Source organism: Hyperolius riggenbachi, chromosome 1 (assembly GCF_040937935.1).
Source record: "Hyperolius riggenbachi isolate aHypRig1 chromosome 1, aHypRig1.pri, whole genome shotgun sequence".
Lineage (NCBI taxonomy): Eukaryota > Metazoa > Chordata > Amphibia > Anura > Hyperoliidae > Hyperolius > Hyperolius riggenbachi.
In genome coordinates, this window is record NC_090646.1 from 472,993,580 (window position 1) to 473,008,268 (window position 14,689).

The 14,689-nt window shown below is 46.5% G+C and overlaps 1 protein-coding gene across 1 annotated transcript in view; it reads right to left on the reverse strand.

Moving 5' to 3' along the window:
* ARHGEF40 (Rho guanine nucleotide exchange factor 40) overlaps window positions 1-14,689 on the reverse strand; it is a 168,527-nt gene that overhangs the window by 39,778 nt on the left and 114,060 nt on the right. The window contains exons 13-14 of the mRNA XM_068240785.1: window positions 7,471-7,684; window positions 7,184-7,270 (exon numbers count right to left, since the gene is read on the reverse strand). Coding sequence (XP_068096886.1) covers window positions 7,184-7,270; window positions 7,471-7,684 — 301 coding nt within the window. The remainder of the gene's footprint in view (window positions 1-7,183; window positions 7,271-7,470; window positions 7,685-14,689) is intronic.

Here is a 14,689-nt window from a genome sequence, read left to right on the forward strand (position 1 = left end):
CAAGTGTGAACGGGGCCAAAGGCTTTAGATACACAATACTCATTCTCAGTATAAAAGAAAAAACAACTGCCACACCCCTAGATGAGTAAGGCATCTTCCTCAAGGGATAACAATTTATTCCATCTCACTCAGTCCAATGCCCTCTCCAGGCTGCAATAGGACACTGATCCTCATTGGCAGAGATAGGCCATATGCAGCCATAGCAACCTTTCCTGACCTGTGACATGCCTCATGCTGTATGGGTCTCCCTGAGTGAGTGTAAATAGGCATCAATGTAGGATGAGACTATGCAATGCAGGCTTCTGATTTGCCATATCATATAGTCAGTACAACACATTATTCTCCCCAATGATGTTTCTAGACACGTGGCAGCTTTTTATGGTGTTCAGGAGAGATGTGGAAAAGCCAAGAGGCTTCTAATCTTGCAAATGAGACTCTCCTTTGTTGGTTTTATATTTTTAGAATGGCTCTTTTCAGTTTCATCTAGCTGTAAAAAAAACAACAGTCTTTTGGTATACAGTGGATCAGCTGACTCTAAAACTTCTGTTACAAGGCATTGCTGCAAAAGTCAAGAGGTCAAAGCTCTGGCTGTAGCTGGTAGCACAGTAACTTGCGTAGTATTCTGTGTGTAGGTTTAGGCTCTGTGATGCTCATATTGTATGATGGAATAGGGATAGGTCAGACCATTGCTTTCTGAGATGGGACAGTTCTCAGCTAATAGCGACAATCGAGACTTTCCTCCATAATTGGCAACAGTTTGCAAAATGGCAGATTGCATAGTGTATGGTCAGCATAATGCTTATCCCATGAACAGCTCTGCTCAGCTACTCCATCTGGCAAGCTGTGATGCACTGCTGGGGCACTGGCACACCTATCCTGCCAGGCAGCTGGCTCTTCTATAGGGAATAAAGTTCTAATTCCCCAATAAGGGGCCTACATTTGCAGACTACAGATATAACAAAGAGAAGGTAACTGGCGTTCTAAATTGCGACTATAACTGGGACTTCTGGGACATAGGGAAAACTACACTGGATGCATTAACATGCTAATGTCGCCAGAATTCTATATAACATTTACTCAATCATCACAAATTATACTTAACACCATAAGGGAATATTTGCTTTAATCACTTTCAAACAGCTAAAGCGCTGTGGTTTATAGTCATCATCAAATGCAGCATTACTTGCAGGCACATTGCAGCATATATACTGCCACCTGCTGTCCACTTTGAATTGTGCACAAACATGTAGCCAAAATATGATTATACCCAAATGTGGAAATCTCTAAAACATGTAAAACACCTTCTAACAATCTTTCAAATTCTTGATAATTTGATAATTCAGCATACAGTTCCATATTCACTAAAGAAGAATGTGTTCACATTGTCTCATGTACTTCAAATGCCTAATGAGATTGGTAAAAAAAACAAAAAACAAACAAATAAAAAACACATCTAAAGGAAACGCATAGTAAGGGGATTTATTTATGGTTGCTAGTTTCTACCATCTTATTTCCCTTTAACTACACTAAAATGACAATTTCAATTTCCATCATGGCATTATATAACTATATATTTTGTGTTCTACAGTTACCAAATGTTAATATGATTAGTATGATAGTATAATATTATTTAGTAATTTACCAACTATCAGTTTATAGCTGAACAGCTTGCATCCTAGTAACTTTACCACATCTAGTTACAACCATTCTCACAAAACACCTATCACCATGCACCAACCAATTTCTCCTCCTTCTTACTCACCCTCTCAGAGGAAAAAACATCTTTACCCCACCCAACACTCTCATCCCCATTCTCCTTGCTCTCCCTATCCCCCCCCCCCCCCCCCCATCCTCTACGAGACCCTCTCAGGTCCACCATTTTAAAACTATGAAATACGCTCATCCCAAAGTTGCCTCACCGTCCATCCCCTATGCAGAGTATATTTTCTTCCTTAGACCAAACCTTCCACTCCTCATCAGCAATATAAGACACCATTTCCTCTATCCATTTAAAAAGAGGAGGATCTATGTCCTTCCACTTATAATAAATCTTCTTGCTGTGGCGATGCCAAGTTTTAATAAAGATTCCCTTACTCAATGCCAATCAGTCAGATCCAAGTCTCAGATTCCGAACAGTATCAAACTGGTTTCAAACAGTATCAGATAGGTTTGGACTCTGGACGCTGCATGTAGCGGTTTTCTGGTTGGGCCAATCCACACCACCATCCAGCCGCATATGTGTGAATGGGCAGGTGGTAAACCCCTGGATCTCCATCTCTGTTCAAGGTCAGTGGCTCTGAACATATTACAGGTAGATAAACATCAGAACAGCCAACATGCAGTATCAAGTCAGCAGTGGCACCTTCCAAACTACACTTTCTTCAGGCTTCCATTCAGTTGGCATTTGAAATGACCACTGGCAAAGTGAAACACTTTCACTTTTAAAGTGTCAGCTCCGCGCAAAGTTTTTCCATATCCCTTATATTAAAGAAAAAAGTGACTAATTGGATAGCACTCTGGCCTTGCTGCTGTAGGGTCCAAGACACCCATATGGTAGTTCCATATTTGTGTGGGTTTCTTCCAAGTGCTCGTTTCATCTACTGATAGGGTAACTGGCTTCACCCCAACTAAGACCTCACCATGTGAATGGCACATCAGAATGTGAACACCTCTGAAGGACAGAAAGTGATGTAATTATATTTATCTTGAACAGTGTTTCTCTTATCTTAAAGCATAAATGGTACAGGTGTAAGATAAAGGATTGTGTATAGTGATTCCGAAATCACCACCTGCATCGGCCATGAGCCTCTGACTGTACAAAAAATTCAAATTTATTTTATGCAGCATACTGCGGAATCCATAAAACATTCACATCAGCCTCTGTTCCAAATGAGTTTACAACATAATGTCCCTGCCATCTGCATACACACACAGCAGGCCACCTTTTGATAGGAATGGAGTAATCTGCCAATATGTGTTAGAACTTTCCTCCTAAGGTGCGTACACACACACTACATGCGGCAACCAACGGCGGGTCCATCAGACCCTCCCGCTGGGCAGACGTTCATCCGACAGTAGTGCGTGTGTACGCGCTGTCGGCGGACTGATAAGGCTGTTTGTGAACGAACCACTCAGCGGATTGTTCAGAAACAGCCTTATCAGTCCGCCGACAGAGCGTACACACGCGCTACTGTTGACTAAAAGTCCGCCCAGCGAGAGGGTCTGATGGACCCGTCGTTGGCGGCCGTAGTGCGTGTGTACGCACGCGCACCTTTAGCCACTGATGCATACAGTATGTTAGAATAATTATGATAAGGTGAGAATTAAGACAAAAGCCCCACAGAGGCAAACATTGTTAAAGTATGCAAATTATCTGATGCAAATTATCTGATCTCCAGACCAAACAACCAAAATGCTTGGTTGCCTCTTCCCATCCTACTTCATGACAATTAGTGGTGAATAGGGATGGAGCTGAAAGTTACAGAGTCCCATTCTGCATAAACTAGTAAAAAATAAAGCATACAGCTCAGAAGCCTGCACTTTACATTGCAGTCTGTAGTAACACACCAGCCTTCTCAGAATCGGGGGTAACCGTGAGATGCATTAAAGGTGGTTTTGCGCTGAGTATACCTGGTCCTCCTCTCTTTACTTTGGCACGTAAGCACCTTTCACTTCTCACTTTTTCCAATATGCACCTTATTCCAGTGTAGTGGTTTCCTCTTGCTTGTCATTAATATCTACATAGCCCCTTGGTATTTTTTCATCTTAGCACATTACTTTGCAATCATTATCTATATCAGGGCTGCCCAATAGGTCGATCGCGATCTACCGGTAGATCGCGACCGCCTTCTTGGTAGATCGCGGCCTCTCGGCCGCGTCTCGTAAAAGTAAAGTTTGTTGCGGCCAGCAGCTCATCGTTTAGCTGCTGGCCAATAAGGATGCAGGCGAGGAGAGAGGGAGGAGAGAGGCGGCGTGGCTGCTATGTCATGGCTGTGGGCGGCGACGGGCAGCCCGCAACGTGCGTGCTTGTAACGTGCCCGGCGCCGCCCCCAGCCATGACGTAGCGGCTGAGCCGCCTCTCTTCGCCGCCGCTTCTCTCCTGCATCCCATTGGCCTGCTAGTCTCTCCTAGAGATGGGAAGTTCGGATCTTTTCAATGATCCGGATGATTCGAATCGGTTCATTGAAGAGATCCGGATCTTTGATCCGAATCTCGGATCATTTTACTACCGGAAGCATTTGGGGGGTGAAATGAACAGCAGGACAGGTCTGTGGACAGGAGGAGAGGGGGGTGGACACACAGAGAAGGGGAGAAGATGGACAGAGGGCAGGGAGTGGACAGAGAAGGGAGGAGGGACGAGCAGAGAGCAGAATGTTTGCACATAATACCCACATGCTGAAGTCATATGCTTTACATATATTTCACCTATATGTTCATCTGTACACTTTGAAAGAAAAGGTCGCACAGTGAAAGAAAGCATTCCCAGAAGATAAGTGCAGCTGTTTAGTGCCGAGTGCAGGAGGATTATATTGCCTTTCAATCACACTGTCTGCAAAGTTACTGAGCTGTGCTGAGCCAAAAGCTTCCCATGTGTTCACTGTGCAGCACTACGGAACAGGCAGCCTATAATGAGCAGCACGTTATAGCCAGTATGTGTGCTCTACACATATCTGGCAGTGGCACCCATGTCCCCTCTCTCTCATCTACCCGTCTCCCTGCAAGGCTGGCTCCCATCCAACAGAGCGATCTCTGCTTCCAGGACCCCGCTGCCCGCTAAGAGGGGGCGTGTCGCTCCTGGCCCCGCCCCTTTTGCGATCCGAATCGTTCATTTTGATGATTCGGATGATCGACTCATAAAATAGATTCGGATCAAAGATCCGAATCGTTCATGATCCGGACAACACTAGTCTCTCCTCGCCGCCTCTTCTCCTCTGCCTGCCTGCTAACCTACGCTGCAGGTAAATACCCCTGGAGAGCCCATATACCTGGTTAACCTACACTGGGGGCCCATATACCTTGCTAACCTACACTGGGGGCCCATATACCTGGCTAACCTACACTGGGGAACCTATACCTTGCTAACCTACACTGGGGGCCCATATACCTTGCTAACCTACACTGGGGGCCCATATACCTTGCTAACCTACACTGGGGGCCCACATACCTTGCTAACCTACACTGGGGGCCCATATACCTTGCTAACCTACACTGGGGGCCCATATACCTTGCTAACCTACACTGGGGGCCCACATACCTTGCTAACCTACACTGGGGGCCCATATACCTTGCTAACCTACACTGGGGGCCCATATACCTTGCTAACCTACACTGGGGGCCCATATACCTTGCTAACCTACACTGGGGGCCCACATACCTTGCTAACCTACACTGGGGGCCCATATACCTTGCTAACCTACACTGGGGGCCCATATACCTTGCTAACCTACACTGGGGGCCCATATACCTGGCTAACCTACACTGGGGGCCCATATACCTTGCTAACGTACACTGGGGGCCCATATACCTTGCTAACCTACACTGGGGGCCCATATACCTTGCTAACCTACACTGGGGGCCCATATACCTTGCTAACCTACACTGGGGGCCCATATACCTTGCTAACCTACACTGGGGGCCCATATACCTTGCTAACCTACACTGGGGGCCCATATACCTTGCTAACGTACACTGGGGGCCCATATGCCTGGCTAACTACACTGAGGGCCCATATGCCTGGCTAACCTACACTGAGGGCACATATGCCTGGCTAACCTACACTGAGGGCCCATATACCTGGCTAACTACACTTAGGGCCCATATACCTGGCTAACCTACACTGAGGGCCCATATACCTGGCTAACCTAAACTGAGGGCCCATATACCTGGCTAACTACACTGAGGGCCCATATACCTGGCTAACTACACTGGGGGCCCATATACCTGGCTAATCTACACTGAGGGCCCATATACCTGGCTAATCTACACTGAGGGCCCATATACCAGGCTAACCTATACCGAGGCCACGTAACCTATGCTGCAGGCACATATACCTGGCTAACCTACGCGGGGGGGGGGGGGGTGCTTAGCATTTGGGACGTTGGTAGATCTCCTGGCCTCAGCAAATTTTAAAGTAGCTCGCGAGCCGAAAAAGTGTGGGCACCCCTGATCTATATGGTTGGCTGTGTGTATATTTACATATATTATTATTGTTGGAACATGTGTGTTTCAGTATTATTGTTTTTTATTTGCTTCTTGGAGGTCCTGTAATTAATTATTTATGATCTATCTATGAATTGTTTGTACACCTTGTGCATCATCTTTCGGTGATTTTAATTGTTTTTATTACTTTTTGAAGTGTTTATTCACAATAAAACTGATTGTTATTTTGTGTAAAATCTGAGCTTAGATTGGTGCTGCTTTATTGGGTACTGGCTTCTTGTTTTCGAAATTGTGTAGTAACACTCCACTTTACGACAGCTCAGGCCAGGTGATAACTCCTCACACACTTCTTATCACTTGCATTCCTCTCTGTGAATTAACATCTTGTCTTTAACTTTGGAATTCTGTTCTTAGTTTAAAGATTAAAACCTTAACTTTAGAAACCACTCCTTAACTTAAAGACAGAATCCTTATTTTAAGGTTTGCCTGAGGTAAATTGCTTAGTATATAGTAACTACATGCTTTATCACCATGGCGATAACAGTAAAAACAGCACAGAATTGTTATTAAATGAGCTTAGTGAATTGGGGCCATTTTTTCAACAAGCATGTCTGTTCGACAAATGCAAGCCAATTTTGACCAGGGCTGTTAAGTCGGTACAAAAATCACCGGACTCCGACTCATCAGTTTATGAAACTTCTGACTCCGACTCCAGGTACCCAAAATTTCTCTGACTCCACAGCCTTGCTTTTGACAGAGTAGTTTTTTTCCCTTACAATCTGAGATCTTTTTTAAGTTTTACTTATTAATGAAGTCTAAAAAGGTTTATGAAGTAGCTATAGTCTTCATAATGTAGTCTTATTTATTACAAACAGATATATATAGAAGTTACAGTTGATTCACAAACACCTCTCTGGTTCTTAGTAGGTAAAACTGAAGACTGATCCTCCAAAGAAGAAGGTCAGTATATCAGTTCACTTTCAATGCATCCAGAAATGAGAGAAAAAAATGAATCATGACTCACCTTCAAGCTCCCACTGGGGGATGGAAGGAACAGCTCTACCTTTTGCCTGTTCTTCACATAGAGCGAGTACAAACGTAACTGGTCAGCCTGCAACACATGACACAACAGATGTTGCTTTCATCACTTCTAAATAAGGGATTTATACAGACAATTGGGAAATCGGAAACTGTGTTCCTAGTTTGTGACATTATTCAGATAAATGTTAGCAAGTATAAATGCAGATATATTGTGCAATATGGAAGCACAGCTGTGAGGCAGATAGATTAGAATCCAAGAGAGACACTCACATGTTGCAGGAAGCAGTATGACACAGTGAAGGGGTGAGGCACACAGTTCTGGAGGTCTCTCAGGAAGTGAGTGTGGAAGTTCAGAAGCTGCTCTAGGCTCCCTCTGAGTGCCAGGCCAGCCGGACACGACCCTCTGACCTCCAGAGACCGCCGTAAAGACTGCACGTAACTCCGCTCAGAGCATAGGAGGTCTAACAGCAAGCGTTGTGGAGACCTGGCATGAAAACAGATAACATGAAATGGTGAAACTCATCCAAGTCCTTTCAAGAGCTCATAAATACTGAATAAGGTGATATAACCAGAGGATAATGTCACATAAACATACACATGTACAATAAAACACAATCTAATGATATGACATCATAACATAGTGATTCTAATTTTATTCACAAAATCACTTTAAACAATCTTACACACCTATGTAATAATCTGTTTTTCTCAAGCACAGCCACAATATCCACTGTAACACAAGTTCAGTCATTGTTCCCGGCTATAGCAATTGCTGTCATTATTTCCCCCATGACAGTAGCTGCCACAACGTCTCCTCCGTAACAAGTGCAACCATTATGTCACTGCTTCCAGTGGTATGTTCTTTAGATTTAACTGTTCATCCAACTGCTGCAGCTATAGCTGTCCCAAACTGTAGTGTCATGCTTATTATTATTTATTGGATTTCTATAGGGCCGACATATTACGCAGCGCTGTACAATACATAACATTACAGATGATAACGGGTGACCGACAGCACTATACAGGTAATAGACAATAGGTACAACAATCGGGGCAGTTTCTAGGCTAAATTTCACCCAGTTCGAGAGTCAAAAAATATGCCCCCCCCCCCCCTCCCCCTTCCTCAAAATCAAAGCTGCTAAGTGAAATCATGTCAAAAGGCTTCTTGAAACCAACTCACCATTTTTATTTATTTATTTATTTATTTTTGCTACCCCTCTTCCATGGGCTTGCTCCTGGCTGGCTTTGGCTGCCTGCGAGTCTGCTAGTCTCTGGACTGACTCAGGCCGAGAGGCTCTGCAAGTGCGACGCAGTCACACACTGCATATTTATGGCTGCATGCGGCCACCCTACTCTTGCTCGCTGTCGTTGGCTCCTCCCCCAGCCAAGCCCAAGCGTGAGGTGGGCTGCCTGTATCTTTCCCGTTGCGCCCCGCAGCCTGCCAGTGTTGCCAACCTTTCACGTTATTTTTTACTGACAAATGCCTAAAAAATTACTGACAAAAGATTTTTACTGACAAAATTTCTCCACTAAATGCACATAAGAGACAGCGTTTCACCAGTAAATGCACATAAGAGACAGTTTGTTTCACCAGTAAATGCACATAAGAGACCGCTTTTCAGCAGTAAATGCACATAAGAGACAGCTTTTCATCAGTAAATGCACATAAGAGACAGCTTTTCACCAGTAAATGCACATAACAAGAGACCGCTTTTCACCAGTAAATGCACTTAACAAGAGACCGCTTTTCACCAGTAAATGCACTTAACAAGAGACCGCTTTTCACCAGTAAATGCACTTAACAAGAGACAGCTTTTCACCAGTAAATGCACATAATGACAAACAGCCAGTGTCACCAGTATATGTAGCCAGGGATATATGTGCCCAGTATATGTAGCCAGAGGTATATGTGCCCAGTATATGGAGCCAGGGGGTATATGTGCCCAGTATATGGAGCCAGGGGGTATATGTGCCCAGTATATGGAGCCAGGGGGTATATGTGCCCAGCATATGGAGCCAGGGGGTATATGTGCCCAGTATATGGAGCCAGGGGGTATATGTGCCCAGTATATGGAGCCAGGGGGTACATGTGCCCAGTATATGGTGCCAGGGGGTATATGTGCCCAGTATATGGAGCCAGGGGGTATATGTGCCCAGTATATGGAGCCAGGGGGTATATGTGCCCAGTATATGGAGCCAGAGGTATATGTGCCCAGTATATGGCACCAGGGGGTATATGTGCCCAGTATATGGAGCCAGGGGGTATATGTGCCCAGTAGCCAGGGGGTATATGTGCCCAGTATATGGAGCCAGAGGTATATGTGCCCAGTATATGGCGCCAGGGGGTATATGTGCCCAGTATATGGAGCCAGGGGGTATATGTGCCCAGTATATTGAGCCAGGGGGTATATGTGCCCAGTATATGGAGCCAGAGGTATATGTGCCCAGTATATGGTGCCAGGGGGTATATGTGCCAAGTATATGGAGCCAGGGGGTATATGTGCCCAGTATATGGAGCCAGGGGGTATATGTGCCCAGTATATGTAGCCAGGGGGTATATGTGCCCAGTAGGAGCCAGGTGGTATATGTGCCCAGTATATGGAGCCAGGGGTATATGTGCCCAGTATATGGAGCCAGGGGTATATGTGCCCAGTATATGGAGCCAGGGGTATATGTGCCCAGTATATGGCACCAAGGGGTATATGTGGCCAGTATATGGAGCCAGGGGGTATATGTGCCCAGTATATGTAGCCAGGGGGTATATGTGCCCAGTATATGGAGCCAGGGGGTATATGTGCCCAGTATATGGAGCCAGGGGTATAGGGACCCGAGTGAGTGAGCGAAAGGGGACCCCCCTCTGGCCGCCACCGCTACCCCCTCACCTTGCAGCAGCGTCAGACCTCGATCAGCGGGCGACCCGACCAGTAAGAGGGAGCCGGACGCACACGCTCTATATGCGGAAGTGATGTCACTTCCGCATATCAGTGCGGCGTGCTAGGTCCTAGCGCCCGCACTACTGGTCGCCGCCTGATCGAGGTCTGACGCGGCGGCGCCGGCGGCTAGAGGGAGGGAGAGAGCGGTGGCCACGGGGGGAGAGCGCCCGCCCAGGCTTGGCCCTGCGCAGGAGCGCCCAGAAAGATCTAGGAAGCCGGTGATCGCGCTGGTGCACAGCTCCTCCTGCCTCTCGCTGCACTGTGTCCCCGCGTCACCGGCTCCTAGCAGTGACGTCACATCCCTCTGCCTGGCGCCCCCCAATCAGTCACTCTCATCGGCGCCCCGTTCAGCAGAACCGGCTGAACGGGGCAAGAAACGGCCCTGACAACAATACAGGTAATAAAAAGCAATAAGATGCACAATACAATACAGGTAGTATAATGCCAGATCATACACTGGTGGTAGTGCTAATTATACAGGTTTACATATTCTGGGTAGGGTGTACAATGAAGTATGATACATAAGGGGAGAGTTCCGTGCCAAAGGCTTACAATCTAGAGGGAGGGGGTGGTGACACAAAAGGAGGGGGGTTGTATCAAGAAGTTCTCGGCAGAAAGTTAGGGCAGCGTCAAGGTGAGGTAGGCCTCCTTGAAGAAGTGAGTTTTGAGTGCTTTTTTGAAGGTGTTGAAGGAGGGGGCAAGCCTGATGGGCAGTGGAAGAGAGTACCACAGTACCTGTAGTCGAGCATGGGAGTGTGAGATGCGTGGGGTGGTTAGGAAGAGGTTGTTGGAGGAGCGAAGTGGACGGCCAGGTGTGTATCTGCTGACCAGGTCAGAGATGAAGGTCGAGCAGGACTTGTGTATAGCTTTGTATGCAAAACATAGGATCTTGAAGCTGATTCTGAAGTGAATTGGAAGCCAGTGAAGGGATTTGCAGACAGGAGTTGTGGAGACAGAGTGGTGGGAGGAGTAGATTAGTCTGGCTGCTGTGTTCATGATGGATTGTAGGGGGGGGGGGGGGGGGGGGGGGGAGCGATGCGGTTTTGAGGAAGGCCTGACAGGAGGGTGTTGCAGTAGTCCAGGCGGGAGATGATAAGGGCATGGACAAGGAGTTTGGTAGTGTCTGGGGTCAGCAATGGTCGAATCTTGGAGATGTTGCGTAAATGACCCTAGCAATGGTTTGGATGTGGGGGGTGAAGGAGAGGGCTGCTTACCCTTGTGGTTGTTTCAGAATATTAATAACAATCAGGCACTTTGCATTATGGAGCTTGCATGTTCTTCTCATGTTTACCTGAGTAATCTTCATGTGAACCAACTTCAGTTAGGTACACATGCTGGAATAAACATGGCCTAGGGGGTCACTAAAATTTAAAATACCGTATATACTCGCAAGCAAGCCGACCCGCATATAAGCCGACCCCCCAACTTTTTCCTGAAAAACCAGGAAAAAATGATTGACCCTCATATAAGCCGGGGGTAGGAAATGCTGGCCGTGTGATCCCCCCCAGTGTGTCCCAGTATAGTTAGTATAGTGCCCAGTATAGCTAGTGAAGTGCCCAGTATAGCTAGTATAGTGCCCAGTACAGCTAGTAAAGTGCACAGTATAGGTAGTATAGTGCTCGGTATAGCTAGTATAGTGCCCAAGTATAGCTAGTAAAGTGCTCAGTATAGATAGTATAGTGCTCAGTATAGCTAGTATAGTGCCCAAGTATAGCTAGTATAGTGCCCAGTATAGCTAGTATAGTGTTCAGTATAGTGCCAGGTATAGCTAGTATAGTGCCCAAGTATAGCTAGTATAGTGCTCAGTATAATGCCAGGTATAGCTAGTATAGTGCCCAAGTACAGCTAGTATAGTGCTCAGTATAGCTAGTATAGTGCCAGGTATAGCTAGTATAGTGCCAGGTATAGCTAGTATAGTGCTCAGTATAGTGCCAGGTATAGCTAGTATAGTGCCCAGTATAGCTAGTATAGTGCCAGGTATAGCTAGTATAGTGCCCAAGTATAGCTAGTATAGTGCTCAGTATAGGTAGTATAGTGCCAGGTATAGCTAGTATAGTGCCCAGTATAGCTAGTATAGTGCTCAGTATAGTGCCAGGTATAGCTAGTATAGTGCCCAAGTATAGGTAGTATAGTGCTCAGTATAGCTAGTATAGTGCCAGGTATAGCTAGTATAGTGCTCAGTATAGTGCCAGGTATAGCTAGTATAGTGCCCAAGTATAGCTAGTATAGTGTTCAGTATAGCTAGTATAGGGCTCGGTATAGCTAGTTTAGTGCCCAAGTATAGATAGTATCGTGCTCGGCATAGCTAGTATAGTGCCCCCCCAGCTCAACCAACACCCCCCCCCCCCCCCCCCCCGCCGCTGCTATTAGCTTACTGTGCGGCTTCCAGTAGTCCCCTCTCCGTCTCCCGCATGTAAATAGCTCACAGCAGCTCGCTCCACGGCGGCTGCTGTGTGATGACAGGAAGCTGTAGGCAGAGCGGTTTCCTGTAACGGCGATGTGTATCGCCGTTACTATGGAAACCGCTCTGCCTACAGCTTCCTGTCATCACACAGCAGCCGCCGTGGAGCGAGCTGCTGTGAGCTATTTACATGCTGGAGACGGAGAGGGGACTATTGGAAGCCGCACAGTAAGCTAATAGTAGCGGCGGGGCGGGGAAGAGGGGCGGCCTACGACCAACGAGACTCGCAAGCAAGCCGACCCCCCAACTTTTGGCCCACTTTTGGGGGGTCAAAAATTCGGCTTGCTTGCGAGTATATATGGTACATAAAAATAAGAAGTACATTTCTTCCTCAGTAAAATGAGCCATAAATTACTTCTCCTATGTTGCTGTCACTTACAGTAAGTAGTAGAAATCTAACATTACCGACAGATTTTGGGCTAGTCCATTTCTTCATGGGGGATTCTCAGCATGACCTTTATTCTTTATAAAGACACTCCCTGAAAAAAATGTATACAAAGATGCTGGCCAGCCTCCCTGCTCACCATACAGTTTTTTGGCAGTTGGACGAAGCAACTGCCATTCACTAAGTGCATTTTGAAAATAAAAAATCCCTGTGAACCCCCCATGAGGAGATGGGCTAGTCGAAAACCTGTTGGTTCTGTCAGATTTCTGCTTCCTACTGTAAGTGACAGCAACATATGAGAAAAGTAATTTATGGCTCATTTTACTCTGGAAGAAACGTACTTCTTAATTGCATATGTTTACATATATTTAACATTTTAAGATTTTCGCGACAGAGGTCCTTTAACCTCCTGAGCGGTATGGACGAGCTCAGCTCGTCCATCACCACCGGAGGCTGCCGCTCAGGCCCTGCTGGGCCGATTTTTATCAAATAAAGTGCAGCACACGCAGCCGGCACTTTGCCAGCCGCGTGTGCTGCCTGATCGCCGCCGCTCTGCGGCGATTCGCCGCGAGCAGCGGCGAAAGAGGGCCCCCCTAGCCGCCTGAGCCCTGCGCAGCCGGAACAAAAAGTTCCGGCCAGCGCTAAGGGCTGGATCGGAGGCGGCTGACGTCAGGACGTCGGCTGACGTCCATGACGTCACTCCGCTCGTCGCCATGGCGACGATCTAAGCAAAACAAGGAAGGCCGCTCATTGCGGCCTTCCTTGTTTATTATGGGCGCCGGAGGCGATCGGAAGAACGCCTCCGGAGCGCCCTCTAGTGGGCTTTCATGCAGCCAACTTTCAGTTGGCTGCATGAAATAGTTTTTTTTTAATTAAAAAAAAACCCTCCCGCAGCCTCCCTGGCGATCTCAATAGAACGCCGAGGAGGTTAACCCATTCGCGTTTTGTCGTTTTCACTTGAGAAATGTTCACCTCCCATTCATTAGCCTATAACTTTATCACTACTTATCACAATGAACTGATCTATAACTTGTTTTTTCCGCCACCAATTAGGCTTTCTTTGGGGGGTACACTTTACTGTAAATGCATTTTAACAGGAAGAATAAGAAAAAAACGAAAAAAATTGACTATTTCTCAGTTTTCAGCCATTATAGTTTTAAAATAATACATACCTCCATAGCTAAAACTCACGTATTGTATTTGCCCATATGTCCCGGTTATTACACCGTTAAAATTATGTCCCTATCATAATGTATGGCGACAATATTTTATTTGGAAATAAAGGTGCATTTTTTCCGTTTTGCATCAATCACTATTTACAAGTTTAACCACTTTACCCCCGCGCGTACGTATTTCTCCGCCCCTTTTTCCATCCTTTAAAAACCAGGGACGGAGAAACACGTACTTTCCGCGTTCCCGACGCTGCCCGCGCTCCCGCTCGTAAACACGCCGCCCGCCGCTAGTAAAACCGCCGCCGCCCGCTCGCCCAGAGATCAATGAACGGGAAAATCCATTCCCGTTCGTTGATCTAAGCCCCGCAATGATCAGCTGCTCTCCTATGGGCAGCGCGATCATTGTGAGAAAAAACTCACGTGTCCATGCTCATTATACTTCCTCCAAGCTTCCGGAAGGAAGCTTGGAGGTCGCATTAAAACAAAAAGTTACTGTGGCCATCTTGTGGCCAAATAGTAAACTACACCCTACACATTT